Source organism: Gracilinanus agilis, chromosome 3 (assembly GCF_016433145.1).
Source record: "Gracilinanus agilis isolate LMUSP501 chromosome 3, AgileGrace, whole genome shotgun sequence".
In the NCBI taxonomy this organism is placed as follows: Eukaryota; Metazoa; Chordata; class Mammalia; order Didelphimorphia; family Didelphidae; genus Gracilinanus; species Gracilinanus agilis.
The window spans coordinates 486,829,739-486,856,372 of NC_058132.1; the positions used below are offsets into that span (position 1 = coordinate 486,829,739).

Sequence of the window (26,634 nt, forward strand, 5' to 3'; positions counted from 1 at the left end):
TTTCTTAGCATTCATGTAGTCTGCGAATGGCATACTAATCCCTCCTCCTAAGGATTAATGAGGTCATGAGAGATATGGGAATGAAGAATGAGATCAGTGTCCATATCTTATTCCCATTCCTGTAATGATAAAGAATGGCCCTAATTCTCCTAGACCCATATAAACTTGCAGAGGGTTTCCTTATGTTCAAGAAGTTTTCCCATAATTTGGAGAATTAGACTCAATGTGCTGTATTTAAACCTTGTGTCAGTCCACCAACAATCTTCAGCCCTTGGTCACTCCCACCATCTGCTTTCTATGGTCTCTGGCAGCCCTGCCAGGGACAAAGTAACAAAGCTGCCAAAGGGGTCAGTTCAATTGAACTCAACACAGATTAGAATTCATATTTATGTAGCGTGTTAAAGGTTCACAGAAGTTTTCTAACAATCACCCTATGAAGGAAGTCGTATAAATATTATTAACCCTTTGTATGCAATTAGGAAAAATGGCAATAAAATTTTTTTAACATTATTCACTCCATTTTGAGGATGAGGAAATTGAAGTTCAATGAGGTTAAAGACTTGCTATGATCACACACATCTAGTCAGAGGCAGACCTCAAACCTGGGTCTTCTGTCATCAAGTCCAACGTTCTTTATACCAGAAGGTGTCCAAGATGAGGCTCAGAGGGCCTTATGTGGCCTGTCATACACAGTGGGGCTAAAACCAGATTAAAATTCAATTGGGAAATATTTTATAAATAAAAGCACAACAAAACACAGATAACATTACATCTTAAAACTAAGTCAAACCCAAGTAGAAATTAGGTTACCTTGTTATCCATAAGTATCCCTGTCAACCACATATTGACTTAGAAAAGTACATATTAATATTATTTACATCCTATTGGATTTTAATTTATTTTTCTAAATATTTCCCAAATGCATTTTAATCTTAATTGGGATTTCCTGGGAGTGTTTCTGGCTACAGTGCATTGCCAGCCAGGTATTTGACACCTATGAATTACATTGGAGTATTCTATGCATAAGCACTATAACTAGGCATTGAAAAATGGAAAAATGGAAAAATGAGTAAGATGTGGCCTCTGCTTTTATTTTTAAATAAAAATAATAAATAAATATAAATAAATAATAATATAATATTTATTTTTAAATAAATAAAAAATAAAAATCCTTTCCACAGACAGAAGAGTTCAGGTTTAATGCTGTTGTTCAGTCATTTTTCAGTTGTGTCAGACTCTTTGTGGCCCCATTTGTGGTCTTCTTGGCAAAGATACTGGAGTGGTTTGCCAGTTCCTTCTCCAGTTCATTTTTATAAATGAGGAAACTGAGGCAAATGGGGCCAAGTGACTCAGCTAGGGTCACACAGCTAATAAGTGTCTGAGGCCAGATTTGAACTCAGGAATAAAACTTTACATCAGGCATTCTAATTACTAGCCTCTGCTTTTAAGAAGCTTACAGTTTAGTAGCCAACTACAAATTCATGTTATCTAACTTGAAGCTGCCCTATACTCTTATTCATAATTCTCTTCTTGACTCTCTCTTAATTAATCAATCAAGAAGAATTTAAATAGGGGGCAGCTGAGTAGCTCAGTGGATCGAGAGCCAGACTTAGAGATGGGAGGTCCTAGGTTCAAATCTAGCCTCAGACACTTCCCAGCTGTGTGACCCTGGGCAAGTCACTTGATCTCCATTGCCTACCCTTACCACTCTTCTGCCTTGGAGCAAATACACAGTATTGACTCCAAGACAGAAGGTAAGTGTTAAAAAAAAAAAAAAAGAAAGAAAGAAAGAAATTATGTGCTAGGCAATATGCAAGGTGCTAAAGATACAAGTTAAAAAAATGAAACAATCCCATATTCATGAGATTACGTTCTAATAAGAGACCAAAAGTACATAGGTAAGTACTTGCCGCAAAATATAAATGGAATAAATGTAAAATAAATACAAAAAAAAGTTCAATACAGGGTACTTTTGGAGGGAGAGCACTAGCAACTGGAAGGATCAGAAAAGGCTGGATCCCAGAGCATGAGAGGAGTTGAAATATCCAATGAGACTGGAAAGATAGGTTGGGGCCAGCTTACCAATGACTTTAAGAGCTAAATTGAAGTATTTAGCTAATAGCTAAAAAGAGCTAAATTTATCCTAGAGATAATACAAAATCATTACAGTTGATTGAGTAAAGGATGGTCAAATCTGCATTTAGGGAAAATTGACTCAAATTTAAATTATGAAAAGGTGCATAAAATGGATCTGAGCAGTACAAGATTTGAAAGTTAGGGTGATCAATTAGGAAAATGTTGCCATGATCTAGGTGAAAGGGGTGAAGTCCTGAACTAAGGTGCTGGCTGTTTCAGGGGGAAAAAGGGGTTAGGTGAGACTGAGGTTGCGGGGGCAAAACAGAAAAATTTAGCATCTATCACATTTCCCACGATGGGATTTCCAAACATTTTTCATCCACAAACCACAAATCTGCCTTCCGTACTTCTAACAAATAATCTAGTTTAATTTACTAAGAAGATAAAGTCAGTCTAACATAAAATCCTTGAATTTATCTCTTTTCTACCTCAGAAAGGATTTTTGTGGGCTGACCTCGAAGACTAATCTCTCTATATTACATTGTTTCATGTTAAAATAGAGTCTATGTTTCAACTTCTGATTTCAGTAACCCATGACTTGGGGGAGGTGGGGGGGAATTTATGTGGTCAGTACATAACCCAGCCAAATCAGGCGTGACCACTGACTGACCATTCATAAATCACTGGCTACCCATATTGTTATATTGAATATTTTTTAGAGGAAGAAGCTATTTGTAACCTTCAATAATGACAATTGACTGTGCTATCGTGTTCTGCTTTTCTACCAAAATGTTTCATTTGTTTGATTAGCTAAAATTACTGTTTCCTTCAATATTTACCAATCAGTGTAAATAACTGATTTCTAAAAGAGTACTAAGCTCTAATTATTCTGTTTTTCAAATAACAATTAGGTGTCAATTTTTTAATAAGATGCATTCATTAAAATATGCTTTAAGGAAAAAAATGGAGGTGAGAATGAAGGAAAGGAGGAAGAGGTCCCTGAAGGAGGAATAAGGTCCTGAAAGACAGTATTAGCACCAGATATAGATAGATAGATAGATAGATAGATAGATAGATAGATAGATAGATAGATGTGTGTATGTATCTTGTCAATTATTATTATCTTGTATTATGATTGTCTCATATGAGAGTCAATATATATAGATATATTGACAGATAAAAGATAGATCAATATATAGATATTGTCTCATATATGAGAGCCAATCACAGTCATATATATTACACATGTAGGTGTGTAATATATATATATTCTCTTATATATATGCATATTCTCATATATATATATACTTGTGTGTATATATGCCTTTGTGTGTATATATACATTCCCTTCAGATCTTTTTGTCCTAGAAATTAAATTTAAATATCTTGTTCCATGGCCTAAAACATGTTATTCTCAAGCAAAGCATCTTCCCTTTTCCTGGAGTATTACTTGTGTTCAATATTGCATATAAACACAAAAAAGGAACCCTTATCTTTCATATTAGAATCAATAGTAGCGGTTCCAAGGCAGAAAGTAACAAGAGTCAGGCATGGGGGTTAAGTGACTTGCCCAGGATCTCAAAGCTGGGAAGTGTCTGAGGTCATATTTGAACCCAAGATGTCCTGTCTCTAGGCCTGACTCAATCCATTGACCCACCTAGCTGCCCAGTTGTATATAATTTTAAAGAGACAGTAGTCCTTCTTACGTTCATTTTTTTCCTCGGTGTCTTTAAATGGAAAAAGAATTGCCTAGCATATTTTCTCTCCTGGCTTCCAAATTAAAAAGAGAATGTAAGAGCTTTCTCAATAGCTCTTTAAACAGAATAGGGTTTAAGGAATTTGGAGGCTCAGTTCATTCACAAAATTCTTTTTCAAATATTTACTGCTGTTGCTTCACCATTCTCTCTATGTACAAAATACCTGATCAGGTCTTCCATCTGTCAGAATATAGATTATTTTGGTTCCTTTATCGGAGAAAGCAATTTTAAGGGCATCCATTGTATTGGTAGAACTTCCAACCTGGAGGTGGGGGGTTGAAGATAGAGGATTTAAAAGAAAGAAAACATTGAAATATTATTAAATAGATACACATTTCTCTAATTTTTACACTACACATTCTATCAATTGCCAAATTGCAATTCTTTCCATAGGCTTCCATCCATCCCCAGAATCACTGATTTGGTCAAGATCCTGGTCATTTGCTAGGACTACATCAATATCATTTTCATCAAACCCCCTGCCTCCAATATCATCACTCTCAGTTTTCCTGCTAAAATCATCAAATCAGTAAACAATCCTATGAAGAATGTACTATTATTATCCCCATTTTTCAGTTGAGGAAACTGAGGTAAACATGTATATATGCGTAAATATATGTACATGCATATAAGACACTATGTGTCAGTTTGCTATGGGTTTTTTGTAAATATGATCTAATTTGATCCACACAACAACTCCATCTGATAGATATGATAATTAGTCCCATTATATAGATGAGGAAACTGAAGCAAATATAGATTAAGTGACTTGCCCATTGTCACATAGTTAGGAACAGTCTAAAGCTGTATTTTAACACAGATCTCCCTGACTCCAGGTCCAATGCTCTATCCAGTTGCCTCTGATTGGATATATAAGAGATGAGGGGGAGTGGGAGATCAAGGATGACACTGAGGTCTCGTGAACCTTTCTGGATAGAAAACCATATCCTAATCAGAAAAAGAGAAATTTTGAAGAGGGATGGGTTTGGGAAGAGAAAGACAATTCTCTATTGGATTCATTGAGTATGGAACACTTAGTTTAGAACATCAAGGGGATGCAGAGAAATAATACCTATGAAAGTGACTTGCCTTGTGCTGGACCAAACTCATCCTTAACCTATCATGGTGATTCTGACCTTTTCATTAAAACTTATGCAGGGGGCAGCTGAGTAGCTCAGTGGAGTGAGAGTCAGGCCTAGAGACAGGAGGTCCTAGGTTCAAACCCGGCCTCAGCCACTTCCCAGCTGTGTGACCCTGGGCAAGTCACTTGACCCCCATTGCCCACCCTTACCACTCTTCCACCTATGAGACAATACACCGAAGTAGTACAAGGGTAAAAAAAAAAAAAAAAAAACTTATGCAGTGGCTTCCCACTTCCTGTAGATAAAGTCCAATATTTATACCTTATGCTCCTAAATCTTTTATCATGGATACTGAGTATTATTTTACTTCTCTAATCAGTTCCAATAACAGCCTACTCCATCTCAAAAGATACCTCCTTCAATCACCATCCCTTGCCTACCTTCGCAGTGCTTTCTGAGGCAGCACTATAAATCTTGAATGCCTTCCCTATTAGACTCTTCCCATTCACAGCCCATATTTAAATAGGTTCTGATCAATACTCTTCTATGAACTATTCCAGGTTTGATTAAAGAAGGGGAGACAAATTTCCACCATCTCTCACACATTTGACACAAGGCATCTACCTCTACAACTATACAACTCAGTTTCTTCCAATCACATATTTAACCTTCTTGCTCCTTACTTGATCTATATTCTATACTACCCATTAATGTATTAGTTTAACCTTTCCACTCTTTTTTATGTATATACTAGAGAAATCCTTTTTAGGGTATAGATGATAAGCTTCCAGAAGAATAGAAATTAGCTTTATAACTCTTGAATGTCTATCACTGCATCTAATGAAATGATACCTAAAAAATGCTTTTTATTGCCAATTAAAACACCTCAAACCTATCAGATTGGCCAATATGGCAGTAAAATAAAATGGTAACTGTTCGAGGGGAAGTGGCAAAATTGGGTGTGGCCAACATGGCAGTAAAAGAAAGTGGTAAATGTTGGAAGGGATATGGCAAAATTGGGACACTAATGTACTGTTGGTGGAGTTGTAAATTGGTCCAACCATTCTGGAAGGCAATTTGGAACCATGCCCAAAGAGCTATAAAACTGTTTATACCCTTTGATTCGTAACACCAACACTATTGGGTCTGTATCTCAAAGAGATATTCTTAAAAAGGGAAAGGGCCTACTTGTACAAAAATATTTATAGTGGTTCTTTTTGTAGTGGCAAAGAATTGGAAACTAAAGGAATGTCCAACAGTTGGGGAATGGCTGAACAAATTGTGGCATATGTTGGTCAGAGAATACTATTGTGCTATAAGAAATGATAAGCAAGATAATTTCAGAAAAATCTGTAAAGATCTGCAGGAACTGATGCAGAGCGAAATAAGCAGAACTAGGAGAACATTAGACACAATAATAGCAATATTGTACAATGGTTATCTGTGAAAACTTGGCTACTCTCAGAAATGTAATGATATGAGACAATCCTGAAAGACTTATAACAGGGAATGCTATCCACCTCCAGAGAAAGAACTGCTGGAGTTGTCTTTCACATCAGAGTATTTATGGCTTTATTTGAGGATTTTGGTTAGGTATTGAGTTTGCTCTTACAACAATGACCAACATGAAAGTGTGTTTTGCATGACAAAAATAATTTTTTAAATTCTTTTCATTACACTTCACTAAGCTATCTCTATTATCTTTCATCTCTTAGCTGTTAAATGATCTTCCTAAAGTATGAGTCTGACCAGGTCACCTCCCTTACTCAATTAACTCCAGTGGCTCCCTAACACAAAATACTCTACTTGGCATTCAAAGCCTTTTGCAACCTGTACTCTCCTCCACTATCCTTTCCAGTCTTCTTAAACTATACACACAGAGATAACCTCCCTTCCCCAATTCCTCCCATCCAGTGATGCCAATCTTCTTGTTATTTCTTGAACAAGATGCTCCATCTCCCATTTCTGGACATCTTGATTGGCTATCTCCAATGACTAGAATATCTCCCTCCTCACATCCATCTCTTGGCTTCTGTGGCTTCCTTCAATTATAATCTCATCTTCTATAGGAAGTCTACCCCAATCCCTCTTAGTTCCAGTGCTTTCCCCCTATTGATTATTTCCAATTTACCCCATATATAGCTTGCTTGTACAAAATCATTTACATGTTATTTTCCTCACTACACTGAGAACTCCTTGAAAGCAGCAAATATCTTTACCTTTCTTGGTAGCTCCAGGGCTTAGGACAAAGCCTGGCACATAATAGACTCTTAATGTTTATTGACTGACTGACTTTTTGATAATATCTGTGAAGATAATGATGATGATGAACTATGCAATTCTTTATTGACCTTATCTCTATTCATGGCGCCATTCTAAAAGCATGTTTTCCAGAGATTGGCCATGAGATACCAATGCTGACCCTTGAAAACCACAGGAGGGAAAAAAATCACACAGGCATTATTTTTTTAATGCCTCCAAAAGGGGAGCAAGGAGACTGAGCTATAAAAGATAATTCAAATTACATTGAGGTTAGAATTTAGCTCCAGTGGTTCCCGAAAGTTGAATAACTTATATTGAATACTGTCGTATACTGTAAATGCTTCCATCTGGGCACACAAAGAACAGCCTGAAATCCTTATTATGGATTTTCTGTCTTGAAGATGTAGCTCTTAACGCTGTTTTATCTATGTGTGTTTGTGGGTGAAAAACTAACTCGGTTACTGTTCCTTCAGCTGTCAACACAGTTTAAACAGACTGCCTGAATACCTCTTGGCATGTCCTTAATAAGATTATCCATCCCTTCTTCACCTGTACTTCAACCCAAATTTTCTGCAAGTCCCCTGTTATTTGGTAAATGTGAGTGTCGCTCTCTTTACATTTCACAAAATTCAGCTGGAATTTCAAGAAAGTTCTGTTGTACTGTGGTTCTGAGTTCACATATAACATTACTATATAGCAATATATACTATATGGTATATATATTTTATATACATAATATATACTTAGATGTCTAGTATCGAGGTCAGGGATTATTTAATTCATGTCTCTGTATTCCTAGGGCCTAATATTGTGCCTAGAACACAGCAGGTTCTTAATAAATGTTTATTGATTGATCAGAGACTTAGATTTGAAAGGGACTTTAGATCAATGCTCCCTCATTTTAAAGCAGTAGAAAGAAATAAAGCTAGACCTTTAAGAGAGGACCAGATCATGAAGCTTCTTGAATGGCAAATTATGGATGCTCAACTTCACTTGGTAAGTCACAGAGATCCATTTAAGATGTTATAACACAAAGTGACATTGAACTAGCCTATATAAGGGAGCTCATCTATTCAAATTATAAAGTAGTCATATAAACATTTTGGTTTTTTGCATTTACTTGCCCATATCTACTGATTTTGTAACACAGAACCCACTATATTTCTACCTTTTAAAAAGTAACAAGGCAGGGGGGGCTCAAGGAACGAAGAGTCAGACATGGAGATGGGAGGTTGTGGGTTCAAGATTGAGCTCAGATACTTCCTAGCTCTGTGATCCTGGGCAAGTCACTTAATCCTCATTGCCTAGTCCTTACCACTCTTCTGCCTTGGAACCAATACTTAGTATTGATTCTGAGATGGAAAAGTAAGGGTTTAAAAAAAAGTAATGAGGCATAGCTAAGTAACACAGTGGATAGAGCATCTAGCCTGGAGTCAGGAGGACCTCAGCCAATCTGGCCACAGAAACTTTCTAGCTGTGTGGCCCTGGGTAAGTCACTTAACCCACCTGCCTAACACTTGCCACTCTTCTATCTTACAATTGATACCAAGATGGAAAGTAAGGGTTAAAAAAATTAATGAGAACCACATATACCCTATCTGAGTTATTGCAAATTCTTTAAGTAGTATCTGAAATAATGAAGGTTTTCTTGATACCTACAGTTAGTCCATAGGATCATGTATTTAGAACTAGAAGTGATCTCATAAACTGTCCAAATGCACCCCCTCATTTTATAGATAAAGAAATCAAGGCACTTAAGGGTGAAGTGACCCACCTAATATCATCTAGGTAGGAAGTAACAGATTCAAGAACCAGGTCTATTGGTTCCAAATTGGAAGCTTTTTCTGCTCCATCGCTGTTTCTCATGCTACTTGCTAACTTCTTCAGTTATTAATTCTGGATAATTTAACATGCTTGAAGTATGAAATCAGCACACTCTTTCCCAGGACCAAGTTATCACTTGACACAGAATTTTATAGCTACTGTTACTTCATCTAGTAATTAGTCCTCCATTTTTTTCGCACAGAACCTCCAGGGAATTTGATTGCTCGCATGATGGCAAAGCCTCAGCTTTGATTAAAATTTGGAGTGATCTGCTAATGTCTCCTGTTCCTTAACAAATCTGAGTCTCCGAGGTCTGCCATCTGTACTGTTTGAAAGATGGCTCTGGTCCAGGGCCATATTTGACTTAGTAAAAACAGATTTTGATCCTCTTCTTGATGCCCTTTCAGACACCTGGTTGATTATTTGGTTCCTAAAAAGACACTTTAAAAAAAAAAAAGACCAAGGCCACACAGTCCAAGGAAGGGGAAACTTTTTGAGAAAGGGGATATCCTTTTTAGTTGACTCTGTATCTAATAAGCACAGGAAGATATTGTGAAATTTATTTCAGCCACAATGTTGAACTAATGGTGTAGCTCTAGAAAAACAGGCACAATGTTTATGGCACTATGACTTAGGACAATCTTTTTAGAAGTCTCAGTGGTATGCTATAATAAGCACTACAAAGTATTTATACTCTGGCCCCATAATCCCACTACTCAGATGATACTGTAAAAAGAATATTAGAAGCAGCTGGGTAGCTCAGTGGATTGATAGCCAGGACTGGAGACAAGAGGTCCTGGGTTCAAATATGACCTCAAACACTTCCTAATTGCGTGACCCTAGGCAAGACGCTTAACCCCCATTGCCTAGCCCTTACACAGTAATGATTTTAAGACAGAAGATAAGGGTTTAAAAAAAATAAAAAAGAATATTGACAGGAAAAAACACTCATCAGTTCCAAAATATTCATAGTAGGCAGCTGATGTTTCTCTGTTTTCAAAGAGGATCGATGGCATCATGGAATAATGTCTTCGCTTGTGTTTGAATTGGACTGAAGTATAGCAGAGTTGCACAAAGTCACCAGCCTCACTCTCTCTTCCAGAGTCACTGAAGTCCAGTGGCAAGACAAAAGTCAAGAAGACCCGCAGTGATGCTGGAAGCAGTGGATGAGCTTGCCATCTTCCATGTCTACTGACTGAGCTCTGAGGGCTCCACTGAGACTGCTTCAGGCACCTTCATGGCCTTTGTGTCCTCATCTCCCCCTTCCACCAAGGGAAGTCTTCCCACAATCAGGAGAGATACCCCTCTAACCCACCAGTGGGTTTAAAGCACATCCATTACCCTTGGGCTGGCTCAGCCTATCTGCCTAGATGGTTTTACCAGGCTATGGACACTGGTCATGCTAGAGCTCCTGGAGCCACAGTGAGAGTTGGGTGAAAGATTAACACCAAGGATGGATGAGCAGTCCTAGAATGGGCTCAGCAGCTCCTCCCCACCAGAGGTGCCGGTCCTCCCTGAACATCCACACACTTCTAGGAGGCAACACAGAACAGCAGAAAGCACTTAGTCTAGAGTTGGGAAACCTGGGTTCAGATCCTGATTATGATGCTTACTCCATGTGTGTGTGTGTGTGTGTGAAAGAGACAGACAGACAGACAGAGACAGAGAGACAGAGACAGAGAAAGACAGAGACAGAGAGAGATGGAGAGACAGAGACAGAGACAGAGACAGACAGACAGATGGAGACAGAGAGACAGAGACAGAGACAGTGAGACCTTGAGCAAATTACTTTTAACTTCTCTTGGGTATGAGATTCCTCAAAAATGAGAAAGTTGGAATGAGAGTCTGAGATCCCTCTCAGTTCAAGTTCTATGATCCTATGAACATTATTTGTAATAACAAAAAATGGAAACACCATAAGCATTCAACAATTGGACAATGGCTCTGGAAGATTAGGATATGAATGTATCAATCTACTGATCAATCAGCAAGCATTTATTAAATTTTTATTAGGTTATTATATTTATTAAGTTTATTTAAGTTTATATAAGCTTTTTTATTATTTACACTGTGAGCTCAGCACTGGTAATACAAGGAAAGGCAAATGAATATTGCCTCATGTGAAATGGCAAATATGATTCCTACTAACAGAGAGGGAAAGCTTCTGTGAGGTGATATAAAGACAACAGATCTGAAGAAACAACATAGACACATTGTCATTGAATCATTTTTTAGTCACGTCAGACTCTTGATGACCCCATTTGGGATTTTCTTGGCAAAGGTCCTAGAGTAGTTTGCCATTTCCTTCTCTAGCTCATTTTACAGATGAAAAAACTAAGGCAAAGAAGGTGAAGTGACTTGCTCAGGGTCAAACAGCTAGTAAGGTCTACGGCTGGATTTGAACTCAGAAAGATAAATAAGTCAGGCCGAGCGCTTTATCCACTGTGCCATTTAGCAGCAATATACATACTTTAACTTTGTAAATTAAGAATAAGAGCTACAAAACCTGAATAAACAGAGACAAATATTAGAGGGAAATCAAAAGGGGGATAAAAAGATAAACAGTAAGATCTTGTCATTATCTTTTAAAAAAAAACACCTTATCTTTCATATTAGAATCAATATTGTCCATTCCAAGGCAGAAGGGTGGAAAAGGTTAGGCAATAAGTGACTTGCCCAGTGTCACTCAGCTAGGAAGTGTCTGAGGTCAGATTTGAACCCAGGACCTCCTGTCTCTAAGTCTGGTTCTCAATCCACTGAGCCACTCAGCTGGCGCATTTCCTTTTTAAATATACAGTAGACCTCATTTTATGTAACCAATACTCCAAGACTCTTTTAAAAATCATGCATTAATAGCAAACCCCATTATTTAATAAGTATTTCTTATACCAGCATACCTAGTAGACACTTTACACCTTTTCTTAGGCTACCAGCATCATGACTCTTATACTCTGGGGCCATTATTAATAACTTAATAGTGTTAATGAAACAAAGAGAAGCACTGCTCTGATGACATGACTTGTTAAAATCGAGAACTCTGGACAAAGACTGATGGGGGAGTTAATGTTTGGAACAAAACGATGTAATGATTCACATCAACATTAATGCTTCTCAGAACAAGAATGTGCTTGAGCAAACTGCTGTGAGACTCTATGCTGCTTGGTAAAATGTGCAGATTTAGCGCATCATTAATTTTTTTACATGTTTCTGCCTTTACTTTTGTTTTTGATCACCTATGGTATATACCTGAATCCTCATAAAATGAGGTCTAATTATTGTGTACATATTTTTCAAACCATATGGGGAGAGAAGGTTCGGGGGAATCCCTGAGTCAAATGAGAAAACTCTAATCAAAAAGATGAGTTAGAGCCCATGGACCATTGTTTGGGGGCAATTTGGGGGATACAGGAACTTCCTAGTGATTGACTCACCGAGGATCGGGCTACCCCAAGTCGTAGTCCATAAAAGCAAATTGGTCCCATATTCCAGGCCTCTTGAGGATCATCACCCTTTCCCTATGCCTACTTCTAGAGTGCAGAAGTGAGAGTGTGGAAAGAACTTTATCAGTTCATATAAAAAATAAATTGGCAGCCTGAAAGACAGCTTGGTAATTAAAAGAACATGTGTGAAGAAGCCCTTTATTTCTCAGGTATAAAATTGAAGGCCTTGGAGGAGATCATTTCAAAGTTCTTTTTAGCTCTAAAATTATAGTTAAGAAATCACTTGTATCTAAGATCTCACTTGACCCTGACTGCTCTCCACCAAAAATTACCCTACCCTTCTTCCTTCTCTGGTATTTAAATTCCTATAATGCATTCTACATTTATAGTTTAGAAATTATTGCTTTTTGGTCAAAGGTCATAACAAAACTTCCATAGCAGGAAACAGGTGCGATATGATATTTAGAAAAAAGCACTAAAGCTTCAGATGGAATAGCTAAAATGAGTTTCCGGGGACCAAAAAGTATAATGCTTCAGAATTAATTTCATAAAGAGATTCACAGGAACCATAAATCTTTTTCAATTTAGCCACAGTTTCTGAAATAACATCAGCTATTTTTTGAGGCAGCCAGTGCATGAAAGAGAGAGAGAGAGAAGCAAAGACAGAGGAAGAATGAAAAAAGCATTTATTTAAGCATTTACTATGTACCAAGTACTGTGCAAAATGGTGGGAAGAGAAAAAAGATAGGACCTTGTTTTAAGGAACTCACACTCTGGGAAAACACACATATGAGAGAATTCCAAAGCAGGATGCATGGAAAGGCCTGGAAATCCTAAGGATCCAGCAACAGTTGGCAAGTTTTAAGGGTTCTTAGGATATATCAGCAAGGAAGATGGTACTTCCCAAAGGTCTAGAGCAGTGATTCCCAAAGTGGGTGCTACTGCCCCCTCGTGGGTGCTGCAGCGATCCAGGGAGGGCGGTGATGGCCACGGGTGCATATATCTTTCCTATTAATTGCTATTAAAATTTTTTAAAAATTAATTTCCAGGGGGCTAAATAACATTTTTTCTGGAAAGGGGGCGGTAGGCCAAAACAATTTGGGAAATACTGGACTAGAGGGTGCAGCAGCAGCAGGAAAGATGGCAAGTAAAAAGGACCTAAGAACACAGTGACAAGAAAGATGGTAAAGTCTGGCAGCCTTCAGTCTTCTTAGAGAATTAACAGTTGGTGACCTTTTGCTCTTCAAAGTGGTACTAGTAGCTATGTCTGGAGGAGAAGTGTTTAAAAGTTATCTGGTTCGTGTTGTTGTTGTTATTGTTGTTGGACCACAATTAATTCTCAGTCTAAAGATATAAAAACTTTAAAATGCATTAAGATTTTTGGGACAGCCTATCTAGACAATTAATGACAATGTCCTCTAGATTAGAGATTCCATAAATACAGGTTCACTGAGCAAGAGTTTTGTTGTTCTGTTATTTTATCTGATTTTTCATGACCCCATTTGGAGTTTTCTTAGCCAAGAAATGGAGTCGTTTACCATTTCCTTCTCCAGCTCATTTTACAGATGAGGAAACTGAGGCAAACAGGGAGGAAGTGATTTGCCCAATATCACCCAACAAGGAAGTGTCTGAGGACAGATTTGAACACAGATCTGACTCCAGGCCCAGCACTCTATCATATTTCATGAGGCATCTCTCCATTTCTTTACTACTAACTGTCCTCCCTGATTACTTGATGTGATTTTTATAGGAATGATTTTTTTTAAGCACAAAGGACCAGTGTCACTCATTACTTTCTCCTTTGGTAAAAATTCACCATCTCCTCACTGTTCCTGTCCTTCTGACCAGGCTTTGCTTTTGACCACTCACCTCTCTTCACTGCCACTCTAATTTTGGCTTAGGAGGTCACTGTATCTTCCTGCTTTTTATTCTAACTCCTTCACTGGCCCCTCTGTTCTCTGTGTCATATTAACAGCAAATACCTCCACAAACAGGGCTCAGCTTTCCCTTGATCTTGCCTTTCAGGGACCTCATATGTTCATATTATAAATCATTTTTATGAGGGTGACATGAAAATATGCATCCTTCGGCTTAACTTCTCACCTTCCATTCAGAACTATATTTCTTATGGTAGACAGAACATCTTTTGCAAGTGTCCCACTGATGTCTAAAATTAAATGTTTCTAAAATAAAGCTTTATCAACCTTACCCAATGTGCACATGTAACGTATTTCCTCTGTCATGTGCAAGCAGTTTGGTTGCTAAAAGAGGAAGAAAAAGCACATCTGCATGAGAAAAACTAATAAAATCAACTTATGAAGAAACAGTCTCTCAGATGAAACACCGAGTAGAGAAATGTATTATTCTGAGAACCAGAAGAATGTCCTAAGGGAACTGTTTGAAGACAGTACAATGAATGATGAAATAATGGCAATAGGACAACATGGCCCAAGGGTCATGGAAATCTGCATGGGAATTTCAAGGTTTTACTGGTAATAACTGACAAGATTATAAATTATATCATTGTTTGGGGAATGTGGAAAGACTACGTAAAGGCTGTTGGGTTCATACCTGACAGAAAGGTGGATTTCTGGAATTTTATCTCATAAGATAAAAATGAGTCACTACCAAGAAACTCTGGTTTGAGATATATTAATGTTTAAGATGCCAGAAGGACAAGAAGCCATAGAAAGAGACAAAAGAAGTAGTTGAGTAAGCTGAGCACAGGAGAAGCCACAAGAAGATGGAAACAGAAGACCTAGAAGGTCAAGAGATTATAGTGTCTTTCCTTCCCCCTCTTTCTCTTCCCTCTCCACAACTACAAAAGGGGAAACAAAATATCTGCTGGTATGAGGACAGTTTGGGGTGAGTTAGCTAGTCCAGAAAGAAAAAGGGGCTGCTGGTACACACAGGGCACCATGTTGGTGGGCTACCTCACGGACACATCCTTGCTACAAGCATCAATGTCAGTTATGACTCTAATACTTACAAATAATTTTTACTTTAATATCCTCTTCCAGTACCAACCAACCCATTGACAAGTTTTGACATTTCTACATCCAAAACTTTTCTTGTTTCTTCTTCCTAGCTGATTCCAGGTCCATAGTCAAGAAGCCATATTGTGCACTTGGACTAATGCAACAGTCTCCAGTTTCCTCCCTCTCTAGCCTATTCCACAAGGACTTATTCCGCACCTAATGTGTGCAAGATAACAGAAGTGTTTCTGGCTTCAAATCTAGGCTTCTATCTCCTTTGCTAAGTAGCAGTTTCTATTTGTCTTCCCATTTCATTTGCTCATAACCTGTCTCCCTATTGTATTGTAGGCTTTGTGAAGGTACTGATGATGTCTTCTGTTTCCTACTAAATTAGGTGGAATCTTAATATATTATTATTCCTTGTTATTCAAAAATTGCACGTATTTATTCAGCAAATTTCATTCTGGGATCTCCAAGCACTTTTCTATGAATTTCCATTTCCTTAAATTCAAACATAAACATAAGAATGGATTCAATCTCATTCATTAATGTATCTAAAGTATCAGTTTCATTTTACCTGAAGGTTTTTAATCCATTCCTTAGCCTTTTCCAAGTTATCTTCATTAACTTCAGCAAGTTCCTTCTGCCAGGGAACAGCCTTAGCATCAAATTTCACAAAATTGAATTTTTTTTTGAATATCAGCTGTTCCTGTAATAGACAAATTTTATTCAGCCGTAAAATATTTATTTTTGCAGTATAAGAAAAGGTTTGGACAATTCTCAGAATAATAAATAAATATCGATGACTACGGATGGAGTCAACTTTTAGTTGTAGATTTTAAAATTATTTTAAAAATCAATTCCTCAATGTTAAAGGCATTTCAGGAAAGCATTTAAGGTTTGCATGCTAATAAGAGATCTATTTTTTTTAAATACATCTTATCTTCTGTCTTAGTGTCAGAGTGTCTTAGTGACAGAAGAATAGCAAGGGGTAGGCAATTAGGGTTAAGTGACTTGTCCACGGTAACAGAGCTAGAAAGTGTCTGAGGCCAGATTTGAATAATAAGAGATTTGTATTTTTTTTTAAACCCTTACCTTTTGTCTTGGAGCCAAATGGCTCCAAGACAGAAGAGTGGTAAGGGTAGGCAATGGGGGTCAAGTGACTTGCCCAGGGTCACACAGCTGGGAAGTGTCTGAGGCCAGATTTGAACCTAGGACCTCCCATCTCTAGGCCTGGCTCTCAATCCACTGAGCTACCCAACTGCCCCCTAATAAGAGATTTTTAAAGATAAATTCGTAATTATTTGGGTGGTATAAAAACACTAGCAAGTGTTTTTGATGCTCTGTGTTGATCCCACTGATTTTAATGTGGATTAAAAAGTAAAAGTTGAAGATAGTGGAGCTACTACTGATATTTGAAAAACGGTGGTTTCTAAACTGTTTAAGAAAAACAAAAAAATTTTCAATGGTCCTAAATGTTGGAGATAGCCATTCAAAACTGAACCACAAATATAGGTATTTCAAGATGACATGATATATTTGAAGCATGGGTCATGTGAATATTTATTTCCTGGAAGGTCGATAAAACAAAAAAGATATTCAGAAACATGTTCACATGTGTCCATCTATAGTGTATCATTCTCAGAAATATAAAATATAAACCTGCAAAAATCTAGAGGGAACTGACATAAGGATAAAGTTTATATACATAGCTGAGGACATAAGAGGTCAAAGGAAATGAAGAAATAGTTTTGGATTGGGGTTTTTTTTTTTAAACCATTACTTCCTGCCTTGGAATTGATACTAAATATTGGTTTTGAGGCAGAAAAGTGATTAAACAATTGGGATTAAGTGACTTGCCCAGGGGCATATTGTTAAGAAGTATCTGAGGTCTGATTTGAATCCAGGACCTCTCATTTCCAAGGCTGGCACTCTATCCAGTATCTTAAGAAATAGTTTTCCAAAGAAGAACTGCAAAAAATCAACAATCATAGAAAAATATTCCAAATTACTATGATAAGAAACTTAGCTATATTAAGCTATATTAAATGTGAGATTTCACCTCATGCTCATCAAATTAGCAAAGCTAACAAAAGATGGAAAGTCATTATTGGAGAGACCATGGGGGAAAAAAAAAAACCTCACACTAATAAGCTGTTGGTAGAGCTGTGCATTTGTAAACCATTCTGGAAACAAGTTTGGAATTATGTGAGAAAATCACCAAGTTTTTTACACCCTTTGATTCTGAGATCTCACATTTTAGGCGATTTGTCCAGAGGGACATAAGGGAGAGAAAAAAGCCATATGTATGCATATATATATATATACATACATACATACATATGTTTGTTCAACACTATTTTCAGATAACTGGTCGCTAGGGAGGTAGTTGGTAAAGAATATTACACATTGAATTAGTAATAACTTTATCGGCTTTGCTTTTTATTTATTAAGAAAGGTACTTTGTAAGGGACAAGGAAATAATTAGGCTATGATTGCAGTGTTAAAAATGCAATAGTAACTTTTTTTTTTTTCAGGGAAAAGAATGTATAGAGACTGAGGATGAAGATTTGCTTCCTTAAACTACATGCTGTGATATTCTAACAGTTCAACACAAACATAATGGGGATAAACAGGAGAAGCTGCCCTTCACCACCCCTAATCTTCACTGACTAAAAGAGCTAGGCAAGGTCCCCTTGGCCACCGCTGGGGACATGTTCCTAGAGCTGATGAATTTGGGGATGATGCCACCATCTTTTGTTCTCTGTGATGGTAGCAGATGGAGAGGGCTGAATCTAGGTTTGACCACTGAGCCAGGCAGAGAGGGCTTCTCAGTAGACCTTTGAAGAAGTGACTCTGCCCTCTCAGAGTTTTCCTCTTCCCATACACCAAGCATGTGAGGACTCTGGGAGCCTTTTCCTTGGCCTTCCCCCGGGAAGAGGGGGGTCCCCTCCTTTTTTGCAACTATAGCAGCTGCTCACACTGGGCGAGCCTGAGACATATCTCAAGGTCCTAGAGGTTTCTTCTGCCTCAGGTTTCCCTGAACACAGACAACTGAACAGCAATCCTGAGATGAAAGTTTCCTGCCAAAGCAAGTACCTCAAGAGTTTTGGAGTCATTGAGAGATCTGAGTAAGGGGTACAGGAAGTACCCCTAAAACACTTCTTAGAGGAGAAGATAACTATCCATAGAAGGATGAGCCCAAGCTTTGCCCTTGGCTTTGCTAGAAAATATGGAACTTGAAGGAACTGTTTATTGTACAATCATTTCGTATGTCTCTCTGAGATCTAAGGATAATTAGTGAAATAAGGAAAATAATACTTATAGTCTCAACCTGATAGAATTATTATGAGGAAAGTGAGTTATGTGTCAGCTAGTTCACCAAGAGAATTATATATTGTAATAATACATATATTGTAATATTTTATATATTATATACATATACTAATATAATATGTGTAATAATAGAACATAGAATAATATGATGCTTATTATATTTTATATGTATATATATGGGGGTGTGAATATGTGCATGTGTATATCCAGTGTTTAATGGGCAGCTAGGTGACACAGTGGATAGAATAATGATGGGCAGAGAGTCAGAAAGACTTGAGTTGAGGGGCAGCTAGATAGCACAGGGGATAGAGAATCAAGCCTAGAGTCAGGAGGACCTTGTCAGACCCTTCCAAGCTACGTGACCCTGCACAAATCAAATTACCCCAATTGCCAAGCCCTTTCTGCTCTTCAGTCTTAGAATCGATACTTTGGAATGGCTGAACAAATTATGGTATATGATTATGATGCAATAATATGGCGCCATAAGAAACAATGAATAGGCTAATAAAAAAAAACTTGGAGAGAACTACACAGGATAATAAACAACAAAATGAGTAGAACCAAGAGAACATCATACACGGCAACAGATTTAGTACTTGAAGAATAAAATGTGAACGTTACCTCCAAAGAATAAACTGAAAAATGGAACCGTGAGAGACATAATTAAAATATACATATATTTTCCATGATGCAGGGAGGGTAGGGAGAAGGTGAGATACTTGTAAATAAATTCTACTAATAAAAATCTATTAATAAAAAATAATAAGGGTTAAAAAAAAAGAAAGGTGAATTCAAAATCAGCTTTAGACACTAGCAGTGTGACCACGGCCAAGTTACTTAAGCACTGTGTTCTTTAGTTTTTTTTCAACTCTAAAATGGGTATGATAATAGCCCCTTTCTTCCAAGGTTGTTGTGAAGAGCAGAATGGATAATATTTTTAAAGTACTTACTCCAGTGTATGGGATATGATAGATGTATAAATAAAAGCTTGTTCCTTCCCGTCCTTACAAGTTTTAAAATACTTCCGAAAGGTAAGTGACTATTATTTCACAAAATGCTCTCTAATCATTTTCACTGGTTCATATTCACAGCAATACTCTAAGATAGGCAAATACTTGAATACCCATTTTATAGGTGAGAAAACTAATAATATGACAGATTGGGTGATCTTCCCAATATTTACATAGCTTAGGTGTTCTGTGGCACAACCAAAAGAAGAACTCCTAGCTCCAGAAATGAGATCCACATGCCATCAATTAGATCAACTCTCAGGCAACAGAATATGTATATATTAATTCTAATTCTAGGGGGCACAAAGGTCCCCTAAACCATGCTAGGAAATGAAAGTAAAAGTTGGTGGCAAAAGCTTTTGCTTTGCCTTATACCACAAATATGAAATCTTCCACATTGGGGTCACAAAGGAAACAATATAAGAGTCAAAGTCACTCCTATCAGTAAGTTTTTAGAATAAAGAAAACTTCTTTTTTTAAAACCCTTACCTTCTGTCTTAGAATCAATACCGTATATTGGTTCTAAGGCAGAAGAGAACTAGAAATGGGTTTTTGTTTGATTTTTATTTATTTAATTAATTAATTGATTAACTAATTTTGAATATTTTTCCATGGTTACATGATTTGTGTTCTTTCCCTCCCCTCTTCTTTTCCCCATCCGGTAGCCAAATGAGCAATTCAGCTGGGTTTTACACATATCGTTGATCAAGACCTATTTCCATATTATTAATATTTGCAATAAAGTGATCGCTTAGAGTCTACATCCCCAATCGTATCCTCATCAAAACATGTGTTGCTTTTATTTTTATTATTTTTTAAATTTAATTTTGATTATCATTCAAAACACACTCTTTGGTCATTGTTGTAAGAGCACACTCACACAAAGCCAAAACCCCCAAATAAAACCATAGACAAGTGGGTTTAAGTGGCTTTCCCAGGCTCACACAGCTAGGCAGTATCTAAGGTCAGATTTGAATCCATGACATCCCTTCTCTAGGCCTGGCCCTAGGCAAGGATACTGTCCACAAGGCTTTCCAACCAAAGGGTAATGATTTCATAATTTTTAAAGGGCAAGGGATTATCTTTCTGAAACTTTGCTTAGGAGCCTAGACTAACCTCACACGATCCCCAATTGCTCTTGCCCATAGCCTTTAGAGCCCAGCTCTCCATCAGTCTTTTATCCCATAATAGATGATAATAGATTGAAACAATACTGCCAGTAAATGGGTCCCCAAAGTCAAGGAGAGCGACTGCTTTCTCTAACCTTTAAAAGTTGAAAAATCTTCTCTTTCACCAAAGGTAGTTTCCCCTTCATTGACTGAGATGTATCGATGAGTATATATATAAAATCTTCAAGCACCATTCCAAAGAGACCTTGGCTGCCATTTTGTAGCCACTCAATCCTGGGAAGAAGGGAGAGGAAAGGGAGGGATGTTAACAGAGTTAACGGCAGATAATTATAGTGTATTAATGCAGGCTTTTTTTTAACCCTTGCCTTCTGTCAATTCTAAAATTCTAAATTTTAATTTAGAATTAATTTAATTTAATTTTTAATTTTAATTAAATTAAATTGATTTCTAAATTTAAATTGATTTCTAAAATCATTTCTAAAACAGAAGAATGGCAAGGTCTAGGCTATTGGGGTCGAGTGACTTGCCCAGTGTCACATAATGAGGGGGTCCAATTTGAATTCAGTACTTCTGACTCTGAACCCAGCACTCTATATACTGCTCCACCAAGCTGCTGATTGGAGCCACTGTTCCACCTCATTTGTGAATAAAGAGACACCCAAGACACACCCACACACAAGCTGATAATGCCAGCACACTCCTCAGGCCTTCATAAAACATATGGGCAGTGTCAAAGGCTGTGGATAACATTCTGTGACCAAGAACTTGGCTGTGCATGAATGGGCCTCCTTCCATTCTCCCTCCTCAGGCAATTTTAAAGAAAAATGGCCTGAGGATCCAGCTCTAACCGAACTATCCCTCATAAAACTCTTAAAAACTAAGTGAGTCCCAGGAGACACGACTATGCAGAACTGCGGGGTTAGCATCCTCCCAGGTTCTGCTAATTCAACAAAAGTTTCTTTATTTAGAGAGCATTATCAGAGACTTCTCCAGCTTGACAAGGTCTATATTTATTTTATCTGGACCATTTATAAAGGTTCAGGAATTGTACACATGACTGGGGTTTGGAAAAAGAATATGGCAAGGCTGATATTGTCATCTTTTTTATTTAACTTATATATGACATATTTATGTATTTAGCTTATATTACATTTTGGGAAATGCCAAGCCAGACAAATCAAAAGCTGGAATTAAGACTGCTGGGGAAAAATATCAACGATGTCAACCATGCAGATAATACCACGCTGATGGCAGAAAGTGAAGAAAAGTTATGAAACCTCTTGTCGAAGATAAAAGAGGAGAGGGTAAAAGCTGGCTTAAAGGTTTACATAAAAAAGGTAAGATCTTTGATACTGATCCCATCACTTCTTGGCAAATAGAGGGAGAAGAAATGGAAGCAGCATCAGATTTTACATTCTTGGGCTCTGAGATCACTGCAGATGGCCACTGCAGGCATGAAATTAAAAAGTGTTTTCTTCTTGGAAGGAAGGCTTTGGCAAATCTGGGCAGTATACTAAAAAGCAGAGACATCACCTTGCCAACAACGATCCACAGAGTCCAAGATATGGTTTTTCCATTAGCATTAAATGACTGTGAAAGTTGGACTTTAAGGAAAGCTGAGTGTTAAAAGTGTGGTGCTGGAAACAGGTAGGTGGCTCATTGACTAGAGAGCCATAATATTGGGTAATCCTGCAGAACCTCTATTCAAATTTCAAATATTCAAGGCTATTCAAGCCTCCTTCAAGTTTAAAAGGCAGCCAAGTGAAGTAATTCAGAGAAAAAATTAGCAAAGCCCAGCCACAAAAAGTAACAAGACAACATCCACAAGTTAGTATTTCTGCCATTTGGGAGACAGAACCCAAAGTAGCACACCTGTACATCCTTCAATGGCTCAGCTGAAGGAGCTAGGAATTCTCAACTGGAGAAAGAGAAGGTTCACGGGGGAACATAACCACTTTTAAAGTATGTGGAGGGCACTCTTCTGCTTCACCCCAGAGAGTAAAACAAGAAGCAAAATTTGGAAGATGCCAAGTAGCAAGTTTTGGTTTAATATAAGGAAAAAACCAACTTCCTAAGAATTATGAGAGTTGAAAAATAGAATTGGCTATCTAGGAAGCTAGCAGGTCCCCATCATTGGTGTTTTCAAAAAAGCCTGAATGACCACTTGATGAGGATGCCCTGGAGGACTCTGTTATTCAGCAGGGAATCAGAGGAGAATGCCTCAGAGATGCCTCTCGCCTCTGGAATTCTGGGACCTACTTTTTTCCTAACTGTAAATGTTAGGAAACTAGGTTTGGGTTTGTTTGGTTTTTTGGGGGGGGTTGGTTTTTTTCCCTTAGATGAGCTTAGACAGACTTGGGAAGATAGTGGAGAGTAAAAGGGCCTGGTGTGCCACGGTCTACGGGGTCACAAAGCATGACTGAATGCCTGAACAACGAAAACAACTTTGGTCCACATGGAAGGCGAAAAGAGCAAAGATGCTGTGCTAAGGTCAGAACAAGAGAGTGGGACTCTCACCCAGCAGCCAGCCTTTTCCTTACAGGCATGTACGTCCTAGTGAGTAAGGGGAAACAGAAGATCTTGATTAATACAGAATTAAGAGCCAAGTTAATGAAGGATTCAGTCCAAGAGCACCCAGCTGCCATCAGTGATTCCAGGTCATCTTTTAATTCACCGGGCATGGAACAGAAACTATGCCATTGACTGGGGCAATGGAGTTTGGATTTATGTATCATTCTAAAAGCAACATTCATTGCTGAAAATAAATAGGCATCTTATGGTCATTGTTCGGTTGCCTTTTATAAGGATGTAGTACACAGAAGCTTTTTAAGGACCATATTTTTTTAAACCCTTACCTTCTGTCTTAGAACTAATACTAACTATTAGCTCCAAGATAGAAGAGAAATAAGAGCTAGGCAACTGGAATTAAGTGACTTGCCCAGGATCACACAGCTAGGAAGTGCCCGAGGTCACATTTGAACCCAGAACCTTCTTTCTCTGGTCCTAGTATTCCCTCCACTGAGATGATTCCATGCAATAAGAATAATAAGACAACAGGGCAAAATAGGTTGAGTAGGTCTAGAAGACCTAGATTCGGGTCTCATCTTAGACACAAATGAGCTATTTAACCCTGGACAAATCATTGCTCTGTGCATTGGGGCTCTTTGCAACTCTCTAAGACTATTAACTACAAAGATTTGTAGTGGTAGAGAGCAAAGGAATATTGGTAAATGTTTAATAATAGGTTGTCTAAAAATAAAAAAGATATATGTTTGTATTTATATTTAAGTTATGTTTATGCTTATATTTATATATATATTATATTTTATCCACATTATTGACTTTTTCCATCACTTTTTTAATTCTAGAAATCAATAAAACATTTAATCAAATTCTGATTTTAGCATTTGCTGATTTCCAAGGTATATAAATGAAAACACTGAAAACTTAGCATTATCTTTCTCCCTGAAGGAGCTGGCTCTAGCAAACCACCAAGAGGAGGAGTTTTTCCATCTGAGAATTCCCTGAGCCAAGGAAATCAAAGGTCTAGTTCTTATTCCCTAAGATTCTTTTTTTAAAAACTCTTATTGCCTGTCTTAAAACTGATACTAAATGGGAGCAGTTGGTGGCTCAGTGGATTGAGAGTCAGGCCCAGAGATGGAGAAATCCTGGTTTCAAATGTGGACACTTCATAGCTGTGTGACCCTGGGCAAGTCACTTAACCCCGTTGCCAGCCCTTATCATTCTTCTGCCTTAGAACCAAAACACAGCATTGATTCTAAGACAGAAGGTAAGGGTTAAAAAAAATGAACTGATATTAAATATGATTTGATAAGGGCTGGTTAAGTGACTTGTCCAAGATCACATAGGTAGAAAGTGTCTGAGGTCACATTTGAACCCAGGACCTTCCAAATCTAGGTTCTCTATCCATTGAGCCCCTAGCTACACCTCCAATCCCCCTTCCAAAGCTTACTGTTTTTCATGTAGGTCCAGTAACTCATCAGCAAGAACTAGTATTACAGGTGGGCAGCTAGCTGGCAAAGTGGATAGAGTACGAGATCTGAGGTCAGAAACTGAGTTCAAATCCAGCCTCAGATACTTACTAGCTGTGTGTCCTTGAGCAAGTCACTTAACTTTGTTTGCCTCCATTTCCTCATCTGTAAAATGATCCAGAGAAGGACACAGCAAACCACTGCTTTATCATTTCCAAGAATCCCAAAAAGAGGTCATAAAGAGTCAGACATGTCTAAAAATGACACAACAACAAAGCTCATCTGCTAAACCTATATGTTCTGCTATAGGGAACCTGAGCACTAGGAGAATCAGGAAACGAAAATTTCGATCGGGGATGAGGTAAAGTAGGGAAGGCTGGAAGCAGGAGACGAGAAGACAAAAGTCATTTTATATCTTGGGAATGCTGAAAGAACAGTGGCTGGGAGCGGGGGTTCCCCTAAAGTGAGTCCCGCCCATGTTCCTGAGGTGCCAGCCTGGACAAGGAGAGGTCGTGTAAATGACCTTCTCGATAGAGCCTCTACAAGTGACCGGCTTATTACGCTGTTCAAATAAGCTAAAGAACCTTGCCTGATGCAAACTCTGACGAGAATGTGAGGAGCCACGTGTCCTGCTTTCAAAATTGAGTAACAGGAAATTTTCAAACATGTCAGTCTTTTGTGGTTTCTTTATTTATTCTTTCAGCAGATACCTTGAAATCGAATACTAAAGGGCACTGAGGACACTGAACAGGGTCACTTCAGCATCAGAACAAAGGGCGTAAGTCACTTGCAAAACCCGTTCTGTAATGTGTAACAGCTTCTCACCTGATCGCCACCTACTTTATTTACCACTTTGCGTCTTTAAGGCGGCAACAGCCCCTTCCCCAAGAAGGACATTAAGGAGGGCTTTCATCTGAGTTATCTGTCTGGGCACAAATGTAGCCTCCTCGTAGTAAACATCATCCGGCGGGTCCTTCCACCCCAGGGGGAGGTGAGCGGTAGAGTCCAGCCCCAGTCACTGATGGATGGCCCTTGCTTCATCATGTTTTTGCACACAAAAAGGTTGAGCCATTTTTGAAAAGCAGGAAAAGGCTGATCCGCTTTACTTCGAAGGGAGAAAAAAAAAAGTACTAACCTTTTATTAATCTGCTCCAAGGCGTTGTACATCTTCTCTTCATAAGCCTTGCACTTGTCTGCGGTGACATAAACATGGACCATTCTTCCATCCTTCCAGGGAGTATGGACAAACTTATTACAGTATTTTGCATGGACATTTTTCTTGTTTGGCTCCTACAGAGAGAACAACAACAATCACCCAAAACCCATATGTCCCTAAAAGAATTTGTAAGCAGCATACTACAAGCAGCAGGACATCGACAGCATGGCCATATTGAGCTCTTTTGCCTAGTTTGCCTCAACAATCACTGACACTAGTCCAGATCTAAAAAATGGCCACAGGCATTGAGTTAATCATTAATTTAACAAACATATATGTCATATGTCATAACAAACATATAGTCAATGCCATCAGGCTTTGTTCAAGCTATTATTCTAGGTGCTAGGTGTGATCCAGTATACAAGAAATAATTCAGAAAGAAGAGAGGGAGAGAGGGAGGCAGGAAGGAGAGAGGGAGGGAGGGAGAAAGGAAAGGAGGGAGAAAGGGAGGAAGGGAGGAAGGAAGGGAGGAAGGGAGGAAGGAAGGAAGGAAGGAAGGAAGGAAGGAAGGAAGGAAGGAAGGAAGGAAGGAAG

The 26,634-nt window shown here is 38.1% G+C and overlaps 1 protein-coding gene across 1 annotated transcript in view; it reads right to left on the reverse strand.

Moving 5' to 3' along the window:
* VWA3B (von Willebrand factor A domain containing 3B) overlaps window positions 1-26,634 on the reverse strand; it is a 253,855-nt gene that overhangs the window by 122,591 nt on the left and 104,630 nt on the right. The window contains exons 11-14 of the mRNA XM_044669294.1: window positions 26,020-26,174; window positions 21,027-21,165; window positions 15,994-16,125; window positions 3,997-4,095 (exon numbers count right to left, since the gene is read on the reverse strand). Of these exons, the coding sequence (XP_044525229.1) occupies window positions 3,997-4,095; window positions 15,994-16,125; window positions 21,027-21,165; window positions 26,020-26,174 (525 nt within the window). The remainder of the gene's footprint in view (window positions 1-3,996; window positions 4,096-15,993; window positions 16,126-21,026; window positions 21,166-26,019; window positions 26,175-26,634) is intronic.